Source organism: Nicotiana attenuata, unplaced genomic scaffold (assembly GCF_001879085.1).
Source record: "Nicotiana attenuata strain UT unplaced genomic scaffold, NIATTr2, whole genome shotgun sequence".
Lineage (NCBI taxonomy): Eukaryota > Viridiplantae > Streptophyta > Magnoliopsida > Solanales > Solanaceae > Nicotiana > Nicotiana attenuata.
In genome coordinates this window covers 48,549-63,527 of record NW_017671809.1, presented here as the reverse complement: position 1 = coordinate 63,527, position 14,979 = coordinate 48,549, and the positions used below count along the sequence as shown (strand labels likewise).

Sequence of the window (14,979 nt, the reverse complement as noted above, 5' to 3'; positions counted from 1 at the left end):
CGTTGTAAATAAGCTTCCTGAAGAAGCTTATCCATTGGAAATAAGTCTCCTGAAGAAGTTTATCTCTTCGGTACTCGGTTATGGATAAACATTACCCCCGGTAGAAGATTATCCATACCGGGTACAATAAACTTATCCTTTCGATACTCTGTTATGGATAAACATTATCCCGGTAGAAGATTATCCATACCGGGTACAATAAGCTTATCATTTCGATACTCCGTTATGGATAAACATTACCCCCGATAGAAGATTATCCATACCGGGTACAATAAACTTATCCTTTCGATACTCCGCTATGGATAAACATTACCTCCAGTTGAAGATTATCTATATCTGGTACAGTAGCAACTTACACAGCAGCTTGCAGTAGCAGCTTACACAGCAGCTTGCTTTCTTCTATAAATAGAGGAGATTTCAGTTTATTATGTACATAAGTTTGAAGTTGAATTACAAATCTCTCTTTCTCTCTACTTGTCTTTAGTTTATTTACTTTACAGTCGTTATTTTATAACACGTTATCAGCACGAGACACTGCCATCTCGAGCAAATACTTTGAAAGTATCAGAGGTACGAACTTTCTTTTTCTAAATAATGTCAAATCTCTCTAAACTTGAATTTGTAGCCCTGGATATATCAGGCAAAAGCTACATGTATTGGGTGCTTGATACTGAAATTCATCTTGATGCGATGGATCTGGCAGACACCATCAAGGACAAAAATCAAGCATCAAACCAAGACCGTGCCAAAGCAATGATATTCCTACGCCATCACCTTGATGAGGGCCTGAAAATGGAATATCTTACTGTTAAAGATCCAGTCATACTGTGGAATAATTTGAAAGATAGATATGACCACCTGAAGATGGTCGTTCTTCCACAGATACGTTATGATTGGACTCATCTAAGGCTACAAGATTTTAAATCTATCAGTGAGTATAATTCTGTTATGTTCAGAATTATTTCTCAATTGGAATTATGTGGTGATAATATTACTGATCATGATATGTTGGAGAAAACTTTTACCACTTTTCATGCCTCGAATATGCTCCTGCAGCAGCAATATCGAGAGATGGGATTCAAAAAGTATTCTGAACTTATCTCACATCTTCTTGTAGCCGAACAACATATTGAGCTATTAATGAAAAACCATGAAAGTCGACCTACTGGTTCTTGTCCATTCCCTGAAGTGAATGAGACGAACTTCCACCAAGCTAAGCGCGGAAGAGGTCGTGGCCCCAGTCGTGGTCATGACCGTGGTCGGGGAAGAAACTTTAATCATGGTAATAATAATGCACCAAAGAACCCTCCACCAGCAGTGGAAAAGGAAGGAACAAAAGCATGAAAAGGTGCAAGCTCCAAATGCAGAAAATGCATGCTATAGATGTGGAGGAAAAGGGCACTGGTCACGTACTTGTCGTACGCCAAAGCACCTGGTTGAGCTTTATCAAGCCTCCTTAAAGAAGACAGAGAAAAATGCTGAAGCAAATTTTATTTCTGGAGATAATTTAGACTTCATGCATTTGGATGTAGCTGATTACTTTGCACTCCCAGAAGGAGAAACAAGTCATGTGATCGGTGGTGAATCTGTAGAAATGTATATATTTTAATTTTTATTGTTTGTAATAGATAGTATGGTTAACAATAAAAGTTATGCTTTGATAATGATGTTTACTATATATATTTTATTTATGTCATTTTGAAAAATATGGATAACATTAGTAGATCAACTTAAACTCCAGCAGAGTTTGCAAGAAATATACAACCACCAGAAGTGGTTATATTTCGTATATCTCATTGTAACTAAGTTAACCACCAGAAGTGGTATATGACTATGATCACCAGAAGTGATAATTTAGGCTTTCTATGGTCACAATTGAAGATAAGCTACATAAATATTCTCTATATTAAATGCACGCCTCGATTTGCTCCTGAAGTAGTAAATATTTTACAAGAGGTTGAAGCATCACAATTTGATGTGATTAATGCGCATTTAGATAATTATGTTCGATTTCCTGAAGGATGAGAACTTTTGATAATATTAATCCATTCCCTGAAGTGAATGTGATAAATATTAATAAATCTCGTAAATATGAACACGCTCTTGATGTAAATATATCACAATTAACCTCCAGAAGAGGTAGTATAATTGAGAGAATATATACTCAATATTTCGTATTTTAAATTTGCTCCTGAAGAAGTAACACAATTGAAATTGCCTCCTGAAGTAGGAAAATATTATGAAGAGGAGTTTTCTTGTGCTTAAACAATTGTTTTATATTATTTATTTGATTGTGATTTTCTCTTATGATATCAGAAGTGTCTGAGCAATATTTGATAGTACAAAATGTATCAACAACTCCTGAAGAGCTAACTGTTTGCCTAGAAGACACATGACACCAGTAGTGTCCGATAAATATTAGATTGTGGATAATAAATGAAGGCTCTCGAAGAGCTTATATACAAATATGTCATTCATATTATATGATTATGGTCAAAACATATGTTGTAGTAAACCCGAAGTTTACTAAAATGAATGGCTATCATATTGAGACTATAAATGATTGGAAGATTGAAAATCTTCATGTTTCCACAATCATAGGGGGTAAAATAATATGTATATGAGAAGTTACCCGCCTTATTCTTCAATTTGTACCACATCATGTATCACGGTAAACCAGAAGTTTACTAATACAAAAGTAGCCACAGTAAATCAGAAGTTTACTAATGCAAAAGTTTATGTCATAGTAAACCAGAAGTTTACTAAGAGATAGCACATGCCATGATAAACTTGAAGTTTTCATTTGCCATTTTTAAATGAGCTATTTGAGAATTCAGATAAGCATATACTGAAGAACTAGAAGATTCTTCAAGAATTCTCCTGTGTTGCTTGTTCTCATAATAAATTGATTATACCAGCTAAAGTTGGGAATAAGACCCCTGATTCTGAAATATATAAAAGGTGAATATGAGCCCATTCACCTATCATGTGAACCACTTATAGATGCATATATAAGATGGTTACATGTATGTTTATTGTCAACCTGCAGTTTGGCATTTGAAATTGCTTTTCTCACTTAAGAGCATAATTTTCAGATTATGAAATCAAGACAGTTCATCTTGATAATGCTGGTTTATATACAAGCTAGTTTAGCAGTGAATACCTCCTATTAATGGCTAAACTATTGTTTATGAGAACAAAGCTTCATGTGTTGGTCTAAGATTTTCTAAATTGCATATAGCAACACTTGTATGCATCAGACCAACAATATATGATAAGTCCTCCCCTCACAATTGGTTTAGGATCAGAAACCAAATATTTTACTATCTTTTGATATGTGGTATATGATTAATTTCTCTACCACAATGCACAAAGATATGTTTCCCAAAGAAGATTAGGGATATATGTTAGTTTTTCTAACATATGGGGGATAGAATAAACAACTGAAAAATATGCTATATGAATCGAATTATCATTAATATGATCCTCACTTTAGAAGATTATTCAAGTCAAATGCCAGAAGCATTTGCTGATCCAAAATCAAATATCATATTTTAGCTGCAAATGCTCCTATTAAAATTTAAAGTCCCTGAAGGATAGAGTTTACTGTACGCATGAAGCGTGGTAGACCAATCGGTTCCAAAGGTAACAATCCTTGAAAAATGATAAGGAGCTAATGATTAAAATGATCATAATGAGGAGGAAATGAGCTCTAGAAGAGCCCACGACATAACATTTCACGAAACTCCAGAAGAAGTTCAGGTGCCTGAAAATAAAGAAAGTGATGAGATCTCAACAAGTTATGTCGCTTAGGAACCGATACAAAATGATCGTCGACGATATATTTGATACAATATAGTGCACAATATTGTAAAAGATTGTGAGGATCGGACCTGTAGTGCAATCGTCCAGACACATGATGTCATGCCATTTAAATGCAAGTCATAACCTATATGACTCATTTGATTAAATCTATATGAAGATCCCTGAAGGATTTAAAATACTTGAAGCACATAATTCAAAGTCTTGATAAATGCAAATAATTCAAAGTCTTGATAAATGTACTCGATCAAATTATAAAGATCTTTGTACGATTTAAATCAATCTGGGCGCATGTGATATAATCGCCTCAGTGAATATTTGCTGAAAGAAAGTTACATAAATGATGTTATTTGTCCATGTATTTTTATAAAGAAATTATCATCAGAATTTGTTACACTTTTTGTTTATGTTGATGACATAAATCTTGTTAGAACTCCAGAAGAGCTCCAAAAGGCAATTGAATATCTTAAGAAAGAATTTGGGATGAAAGATCTTGGAAAAATAAAAAATTTTCTTGGTCTGCAAATTGAATATTTAGCAGACGAGATCTTTATCCATCAATTTGCCTATACAGAAAGGGTCTTTAAACGCTTTTACATGGACAAAGCGCACCCATTAAGTACACCAATGGGTGTTCGATCACTTGAAGTGAATAAAGATCTGTTCCGACCTCCAGAAGAGGATGAGGAACTCATTGGTCCTAAAATACGCTATATCAGTGCAATTGCTATATGTATCTTGCTAATGCTAACAAAGGTGGTGCAGATCGTATTGGTTATGCAGATACAAGATTAGAATGCGGAGACTCAAATATTTGGAACAAGGTTTTTAACAGGGGGAGTAAAATACGCGATGCACTCTTTTTTCCTTACTAAGGTTTTTTCCTATAGGGTTTTCCTTATAAGGTTTTTAATGAGGCACCTAGCAATGCGTATTACTAAATATGTGTACTCTTTTTCCTTCACTAGAATTTTTTCCCAGGGGATTTTTCCTAGTAAGGTTTTAATGAGGCACATTATCTTTTTATGAACATCCAAGGGTGAGTGTTATAAATATATTATATTATGGATGTTCATTTAGTACTCCGTTGTAAATAAGCTTCCTGAAGAAGCTTATCCATATGGGACTCCACCGTAAATATGTTTATCTATTTAGTACTCTATTGGAAATAAGTCTCCTGAAGAAGCTTATCTCTTCGGTACTCGGTTATGGATAAACATTACCCCGGTAGAAGATGATTCATACCGGGTACAATAAACTTATCCTTTCGATACTGTCACGACCCCAACCCCGGTCGTGATGGCGCCCAACACACTGCTAGGCAAGCCCGACCAATTTAACAAGCTTAACCCTTTTTATGCAGTTCATGATTCAATTAACACAAATAATTACTAAGTTTTAATACTGAAACTCTGAAATATAGTTAAAACATGCGGAAAACCCAAGTAGAAATACTACTACTACACAGCCCGAAGAATCCGGTGTCACAAGTCTGAGCCTATAATACACGGGTGTCAACCTACTACATATTGCTCTAAAGAAATGCGGAAATAAAGCAAATAGGTTAGATGGGAAGATCAGGACTGCGGACGCCATGCAACTACCTTGATGTTCCCAGATATAATGCTCGGCAGAGAAATCCTCACTCAGCCTCAGTGGTTGCACCTAGATCTGCACACAAGGTGCAGGGAGTAATGTGAGTACTTCCAACCCGGAGAGTAATAAACATAAATAAGGGTTGAGAGTAAGAAATCCTGGATAGGCACAATGTAAGCTATAATTACAGCAGTTTAATCTAGATAATATCAACTCAATAAACCAATGAAAACAATGATGCTGCAACAGATAAGTAAATGAATGACAATCAATTAAGAAATGCAACAAATAGTACGGTACTCTCTAGTACCCGCTGCGGCGTATAGCCCGCTCCATTTATTTATCGTCGACGACGCTCACTAGGGGTGTGCGGACTCTGGGAGGGGCCCTTACGGCCCAAGCGCAATATCAAGCCATCTCGTGGCATCCATTAGGCCCTAAGCCTCATATCAATATCAATATAATACTGCTGCGGCGCGCAGCCCGATCCCATACTCAGTCCAGAATCATATAAGCCCCTCGGGCACAATAATATAGAAATATTCAGCCCAAACTTCATTAGAAATATTATTTAAGTTCCAAGTTTTGAGAAAAAGTGACTGAGTTTGCAAAACAGTACTAAATACTAGGACTGAGTTCAATTGTCTAAAAATATGGTAAGAAACCAGTAAAAACAATCCCTGAAGGATTCAATCAGTTGGCACGAGGCCAAATTATGACAATTAATCCATTTTTATAAGGATCTCACTAAACTTCAATCAATTAGGCAGTAATTTTATTAAGTTGGACGGACCAAGTCACGATCCCCGATGGTGCTCTACCCCACACCCGTTATCCGGCGTGCAAGTCACCTCAACATAGCACTACAATGTGCAAATTCGGGGTTTCAAACCTTCAACACAGCATTTACATCTATTACTAACCTCAAGCCGGCCAAAATCCTAGCTCGCTATGTCCTTGCCTCTCAAATCGACCTCCTCGCGCGTCGAATCTGACCAAAACCACAACGAATACGTCACATTATTCTATAGGATCAATACCCAATCGAAAATAATCGAAAAACATCAATAATCCCGAAATTGACAAAACCCGAGCCCCGAGCCCACTTCTCGAAACTCAGAAATTTTTACAGAAAAGTGTTCTTTATCTTCTCCCGATTCCTTACATATAAAGAACACAAAAATCGGAGTCCGTTTGACCCCTCAAATCGACCCCTAAAGGTCTCATAATCTCAGGCCCCAAAATCCTATTTTTCTACTATTTTTCATGAATTAAAGGCTGGGATTATGGTCTATAATCACCCATAAACGAGTTTTAATAATCAAATCACTTACCTCTGTGATACCCACTGATTTTACCTCTTGGATGTTCGATTTGTGAGGCTGGATATTTCTGAGCCTAGCCGAGTATTAGCTTGCACAATCGCTCGTTCTTCATTATTTGAGCGTATTCGTGATCGACAGTTTGATGATCCTCATTTGTGTGTCCTTAGAGACACGGTGCAGCGAGGAGGTGCCAAGCAGGTTACCTTAGATGCGGATGGAGTTTTCAGATTGTAGGGGCAAGTTTGTGTGCCTAATGTGGATGGGCTTCGAGAGTTGATTTTAGAGGAGGCCCATAGCTCCAGGTACTCTATTCATCCAGGCGTCGCGAAGATGTATCAGGATTTGTGGCAGCATTATTGGTGGCGTAGAATGAAGAAGGATATTCTGGAATATGTGGCGCGGTGTTTGAATTGTCAGCAGGTTAAGTATGAACATCAGAGGCCTGGTGGTTTATTTTAGAGGATTGAGCTTCCCGAGTGGAAGTGGGAGAGGATCACTATGGACTTCGTTACTGGACTTCCGTTGACCCGGAAGAAGTTCGATGCAGTTTGGGTCATTGTTGATAGGCTGACCAAGTCAGCACATTTCATTCCTGTGGCAGTCTCCTATTCATCCGAGAGGTTAGCTGAGATCTATATCCGGGAGATTGTTCTCCTTCATGGTGTGCCGGTATCTATCATTTCGGACCGGGGTACGCAGTTCACCTCGCGTTTCTGGGGAGCAGTCCAGCGAGAGTTGGGCACACGAGTTGAGTTGAGCACCGCATTTCATCCCCAGATGGACGGCCAGTCCGAGCGGACTATTCAGATTTTGGAGGATATGTTGTGTTATTGACTTTGGAGGTTCTTGGGATCAGTTCTTGCCTTTAGCGGAGTTTGCCTACAACAACAGTTACCAGTCGAGCATCCAGATGGCTCCTTATGAGGCTTTATATGGTAGGCGGTGTCGGTCTCCGGTTGGATGGTTTGAGCCGGGTAAGGCTCGGTGGTTGGGTACAGATTTGGTTCAGGAGGCCTTGGACAAGGTCAAGATCATTCAAGATAGGCTTCGTTCAGCTCAGTCTAGGTAAAAGAGCTATGCAGATCGTAAGGTTCGAGATGTAGCTTTCATGGTTGGTGAGCGGGTATTGCTCCGAGTGTCGCCTATGAAGGGCGTGATGAGATTTGGGAAGAAGGGCAAGCTTAGCCCTAGGTTCATTGGTCCGTTTGAGATTCTTGATCGAGTGGGAGAGGTGGCTTACAGACTCGCATTGTCGCCTAGCTTATCAGCCGTGCATCTAGTTTTTCATGTATCCATGCTTCGGAGATATCACGGCGATCCAGCTCACGTGTTAGACTTTAGCACTGTCTAGTTGGACCAGGACTTGTCTTATGAGGAGGAGCCGATAGCTACTCTAGACCGGCAGGATCGTCAGTTGAGATCCAAGAGTTTTCCCTCTGTTCGTGTTCAGTGGAGAGGTCAGCCCCCTGAGGCATCGACCTGGGAGTCCGAGTCTGACATGCGAAGTCGTTATCCTCATCTTTTCCCCGACTCAGGTACTTCTTCCTTTTGTCCGTTCGAGGACGAACGATTGTTTTAGAGGTGGAGAATGTGACAACCCAAAGGGGTCATCACCTGTTTTCTTACTCATTCCGTGCTTCTGAGGCCTTGAAAACCTCATTTAGGGTTGCCTCGATTTGCGTGCGTAGTCCGAGCGCATAGACGGAAAGCTTAAATATGAATTCTGTGAGAAAAATGCTAAATTTTGATATTAATTTGAATAAATTTGACTTCGGTCAACATTTTGGGTAAACGGACCCGGATCCGTGATTTGACGGTCCCAGAGGGTCCGTAGGAAAATATGGGACTTGGGTGTATGCCCGGGATCGAATTCCGAGGTCCCAAGCCCGAGAAATGAATTTTTGTGTGAAATAGTTTTCTGGAAATGATTAAGGAAAAATGAAAAGGGAATTTAATTAAAAGACTATGGTATCGGGCCCGTATTTTGGTTCCGGCGCCCTGTACAAGTCTTATATATGGTTTAAGCACTTCCTGTAAAGTTTGGTTGAAAACGGACGTCGTTTGACGTGTTTCGGACTTAAAATGGAAAATTGATGTCTTATGAAAATTTGGAAAAAATCATGAGTTTTGAGGCTTGATCCGTTGTTTTTTATGTTATTTTGGCGATTTGATCGCACGAGTAAGTCCGTAGGATGTTAATGAGGTTGTGTGCATATTTGGTTTGGAGCCTCGAGGGCTCGGGTGAGTTTTGGATAGGCGTCGGATTGCATTTTTGCATTTTTGAAAAATCTGGTATCTTCAGTTCTGGTATCTTCGCATTTGTGAAGAAGTTCTCGCAAATGCGAGTGCGAGCTCGCAAATGCGAGCCTTTGATCGCAAATGCGAGAATGGGGAATCCTGCATAGGGTCGCAAATGCGAAAGTGGGCCATGTCGCAAATGCAACTTTTTGCTCGCAAATGCGAAGTCTGTGTTTTTCATGAGGGTTCGGAAATGCGAACCCTGGTTCGCATTTCCCATATTTGGTCGGGGTTCGCAATTGCGAAATCCAGTTCGCAATTCCCATATCTGCAACCTGCATTTTTCTATACTTAGTCAAATTTTGAATTATTTTTCACCCCACTTTCAAAATACAACTCCTTAGGCGATTTTTCAAAAACAAGTTTCATCCCAAATCGTTTGTAAGTCGATTTTTACTTAATTCTTTCACTCATTAACATCATTTAACATGTTTTACACTTAAAATCAAGGATTTCCATGGGTGAAATTGGGGGTTTTGGGTAGAACCTAGGTTTTTCTAAAAATTGGGGATTTGGACCTCAATTTGAGGTCCGATTTCAAAATAAATTACATATTTGAGTTCGTGGGGGAATGGGTAACCGGGTTTTGGTTCGAACTTTGGATTTTGACCACGTGGGCCCGGGGGCGATTTTGGAAATTTTGGGAAAACTTTGGGAAATTCATTTTTAATGCATTTAAATTGATTCATTTAGTGTTTATTAAAGTAAATAAGTAATTTGTGGCTAGATTCGAGCGGATTGGAGGTGGAATCACGGGGTAAAACGAAGTTGAGGTTTGAGTGGAATTCAAGGCATCGAGGTAAGTGTTTGGTTTAACCCTAGCTTGAGGGAATAGGAATTGAGTCTTGTTTGCTACTTGCTAATTGATCGAGTACAATGTATAGGCATGGTGACGAGTATCTATACATTGGTGTCTAGTATGACCGTGAGTCCCTACTTTGCGAATAGTTTGGTTGTTGATATGCTTTCCATGTTTACTTGATGACTTCTATATGTTGTAAAGACCTTGTGAAAGAAATTGTGATCTTGAAACTTCGTGGAGCATTGGCTCGGGTTGAAATACAAATTGTGAAGGTATATGAGATAAGTAACTCTTTGGAGCATTGGCTCAAGTGATAATGTGAACTATGAGATGAAAGTGAAAGAAAGAAAATAGTTAATGATTTATTCCCTTGCCGGGATGTTGTTGGTTATTGATGATGTACCCTTGTCGGGTATTTAAATTGTTGTTGTGTACCCTTGCCAGGACTTCTATTCTTTTTTTTATTGTTTCCCTTACCCTTGTTTGTGATTGTTGATTGGGTGAGGAAGAGTGTTAATGCACGAAGGGTGATGCCGTGCATTGAATGATATTTGTGGATCGGGTTGCGAGCCGCAACAATGTTAAATGATATGGATCGGGTTGCACGCCGCAACAATGATGTTTATGGATCGGGTTGCACGTCGCAACAATGATATTTATGGATCGGGTTGCACGCCGCAACAGTGTTGTTATATATTGGGATCGGGTTGCGCGCCGCAACAATTATTGATACAAGTGTGTTTATTTTTGGGTATTGGTTTCTTGTCCGCTGTAAATTCCAAGCTGCCCTTAGATTGTTATTCTAGATTTACTATTAATACTGTTATCTCCCCACAACATGTTTCCCCTCCCATATTGTTTACTTGACTTGTATTTCGATTCTGCTGTATATATCTATATAATTGTACAGGTTTATGTGGTAGTCCAGTCTAGCCTCGTCACTACTTCGCCGGGGTTAGGCTAGACACTTACCAGCACATGGGGTCGGTTGTGCTGATGCTACACTCTGTGCTATTTGCACAGGTCCAGGTTTCGAGCAGCAGTAGCAGCAACATTAGTACGGGAGCGGGCCTTCAGTCCGGTGAGACCCGAGGTAGTCTTGCAGGCGTCCGCAAGCCCGGCGTCTCCCTTATTCTCTCTTTTCAGCCTGTTGCCTCATTGTATTCGAGACAAACAACTTATGTTTTCTTTCAGACGTTTGTGTTTAGTATTTCTTAGCAGTTCGTGAGTATTGTGACACCTGTCTTGGGTAGAGGATTATATCGACTTTTCCGCATGTTGATTCAGTTTCTATAATTAAGACTTCCGCTACTATTTAATTTTACTGTTTTTATATTGTTGCCATGAATTGTTAAAAGGGATTATGTTGCAAACGGAAAGTAATTAAAAATTTGGCTTGCCTAGCTTCTACGAGTAGGCGCCATCACGACTCCCGAGGGTGGGAAATTCGGGTCGTGACAAAATTATTTTATGAAATAATAAAATATCTGTGGTTTATCATCTATCTTGAAGGATTTATCATGTAATAGCTCTTTAAGTTGAATGTCTTACATTAGAAAATATCCTTGAACTATAACAAAGTTACATGATATATATGGTTGCCAAAGTGATGTAATATTTTTTAATGTTTGAAGGCAAGTCCCAGTACATGCACTCTGGCTTATTATGCCATTAATTGAGGGTAAGACGGTGGATTCAAGTCCCAACGCACCACAAGGGTACGACATCAGGTCCGAGCCCCAGTGCACCGTGATTATAAGAGTTGGGTTTGAGTCTCAACTCATTATGGCCTAATGTCGTTATATGGGTAAGACATTGGGTTTGAGTCCCAATGCATCATGTTGATGATAAAATGATGACTAAAGAAATAATGTATTTTTCATGAAAAAGCATAAAGTTTGTCCCACTTGATTTGCTCCATTCTTGAAGTGAATGTGATAACGGTGCATAATAGGTCTAAATAAAGACAAGTGGTTGACCAATGAACGTGGGCGTGCCAAAGATCAAATAATAACAGTCATCATTATGGTAATTGTAAAAAGAAGAACGATAAGGGTTCTCAAAATGATCCTTCAAAGGTGAAGGAATATGTACCAATGTGGTCTGTTAATACAAGGCACGTTCATATGATTATAGTCCATTAGTTGAAAATGTGACTTGTGATAAGCATTGTAAATGCAGGCTCATTCCTGAAAGTAAATGCTGAAATATATATGTGATAAATATTATGCACAAGAATGTATTTATGCATGGTTGAATAAATACTACAACTCACCTCTACGGGAGGTTTGAGAGAAAGAAAGATCATGAACATTACTATGTGGTTACATGAATATGTCATTGATCGTGTACATGTGGTACACCAAAAAATATTTTGCCATGCCTTATAAAAAGTTATTAAAGGCAAACTTAAAGCAAGAAATGGTTTTGCCTATGATGACTTTGACCATGACAATTTATTATGATATGATTTTCTCCGTGAAGAAGACATTTACCATATGAATGGTGTGATAAAAGATCATGTAGTACAAAATTAACGAAGAGCTCCGGTAGAACTAATTTGTTATTATCCGGATGAATGACATTGTTCATGATATTGATATTGTAGTAAGTCTCAAAAGAAATTTTTGAGTTTGAAATATATTAGCCAAAGTGGTTGGCATTTGAGACTATAAATGAAAGGAAGATTGAATATCTTCATATTACTATAATCATACCGGGTAAATATAAAAGGTTATCCGATTTTTCTTCTATTTGTACTACACATGTATAAGCATGATGTTGGAATCACATGCCACAAGTAAACAAGAGGGTTACTGAAAAAATATTAGTTGGCATGACCGATTGGCCATCCTGGTTTATTGATGCGAAAATTAATTGAGAATTTACATTGGCATATATTGAAGAAAAAGAAGATTCTTCAAAAATTCTCTTATGCTGTTTTATTCTCATGATATACCAGTCAAGGTTGGGATCGAATCCCTTAAAATCTGGAACGAATAAAAGGTGATATATATGGGCCCAGTCACCTACCATGTGGACCGTTTACTATTATATGATTTTAATAGATGCATTTGTTGTATGGTCACATGTGCGTTTGTTATCAACTTGCAGGTTGTATTTTGCAAGATTGATTGCTCAAATTATTAGAGCACAGTCCAGAATATAAATTTATCTTGATAATGCTGGTTTAAATCTAAGTTGGTTTAGCTGAAGTTGTATGCCTCCAATTATAGCTAAACCATTGGTTATGAGAACGAAACTCCCAAATAGAAATTTGGTATGAGGTGTATTATTTAATATGCGATAGCACTTGTATGCATCTAGCCAACAAGTTATGATAAATTCTCCCTATCACAATTGGTTCAGGTTCAGGAACCAAATAATTCTATATAGAAATATGGATGTGCGATATGATATAATTATCCCACCACAGTGCACAAAGATTGGTCCCCAAAGAAGGTTATGGATATGTGTTGGTGATCCCAATATTTGGGGGAGAAAATGCTGAAAAAGTAATACATGGAATGAATTATTATGAGTACACTTAGATCCTCGTACAAGAAAATGTGAACTTGAAGTTCAAGTGGTAATTCAGTTGCAAAATATTTCCAGGGGCATCTGCTGACCCAAATCTAAATGTCATATTTCAGCTGCTAATGCTCCAACTAAAATAAAGTCTAAGATGGACAGAGTCCATGACACGTTGGTTCCAAAGATAAAACTCCTTGAAGAAGGAGTGGAGCAAATGATCAAGATGGTCATTATAAAGAGGCAAGTGCTCTAGAAGAGCACCACGACATAACAATTTGTAAGACCTCATGGAAGAGGCTCAGGTACCTGAAAATAATGGTCGATAAGTTATGTCTTTATTGTGTGATGATGGAACTGATGTAAAATGATTGTCGACGATGTTGTTAATATAATGTAGCATTCAATATTATTAATATTGACGAGGATCTTGAGCTCAAATCTGTCATGGAATTTGAATAGATAAATGATTGGCCAAATGACAAATATGCAATGAAATTGACTTCACCTGAAAAATGTGAAGTTGGACGGATAGTCCCCACACCTGAAAGTGAAATGAAAAATCAAGTCGATAGACATAAAGACGACTTGTGGCACAAAATTTTCGTAAATATCCTGGTATTAGGAGATATGTTCTCCTGTAAGGAATGGAGTCATTTCAGATTTTGGTCTGACAATACATTTGATATGCATATAATGAAAATCCTTGAATGATTTAAATTGTTCTGAAGCATATTAAGATTCCCAAGAAATTTATTAAATAAATCTTCGGCAGATCCTTATGTAGATTAGAGCGATCATGGCGTACATGATTTATTTTTGTGTCTAGTGCAATTGGTACACTAATATATCTGGCTAGAACCATGAGTATAACAATATGCTAGCAAGATATGGTTTTATTCCAATGTGGAGATATTGGAATACAATTAGTATTATATTTCAAAAGGAATACTTGATGTAGATTTGTTTATTCTAACAAATATTGCCAAGATTTTGTTGGTTATGCAAATGCAAGCATTTTCCTGAAGTTAGTTCTTCAAACATTCTATTTGCATGTGAGAGTACTGCCATATTATCATTTTACAAGGCAGTTAATTGTTGATACTTATTCAAGTCATACCAAGACAAGCAACTGATAAAGCAAGGGGCTCAACACACAACAGACGTGTGACTTGACTTTGAAGAGAAGATTCCAATAATACTAACGATAATGTTGTTTGCTTATATCAATTGAAAGAAGGACTATCGAAGGAGACAACATAAATCACACCAAAGTTCTTCAACAAATTTGTTCAAGTGATAATTTCACAAACTTCTTCACAAGACATTGCAGATCTCAATATTAGAGAAGTTGTTATACAAGTTTGGAATTCGTCGTCTCCGAAGAACAAAGTGATGTTTTCATCAGGGGGAGGCAAATACGCGCTGTACTCTTTTTCCCTTAGCTAAGATTTTATCCCACTGGGTTTTTTCTGGCAAGGTTTTTAATAAGGCAGCAAATAATGCGTATTACAAGATATGTATACTCTATTTCCTTCACTAAGATTTTTTCCCACAGGGTTTTTTCTTAGTACGGTTTTAACAAGGCACATTATCTATAGACAT

The 14,979-nt window shown here is 37.9% G+C and overlaps 1 protein-coding gene across 1 annotated transcript; it reads left to right on the top strand.

Annotated features, from left to right (window-relative positions):
• Nucleotides 1–459: 459 nt before the first annotated feature.
• On the top strand, nt 460–1,656 carry LOC109210358. Its single transcript, XM_019373760.1, has 2 exons — nt 460–931; nt 1,118–1,656. Exons 1-2 carry the CDS (start codon nt 595–597, stop codon nt 1,342–1,344), a joined length of 564 nt encoding a protein of 187 aa, XP_019229305.1. The 5' UTR covers nt 460–594; the 3' UTR covers nt 1,345–1,656.
• The last annotated feature ends 13,323 nt before the right edge of the window (nt 1,657–14,979 follow it).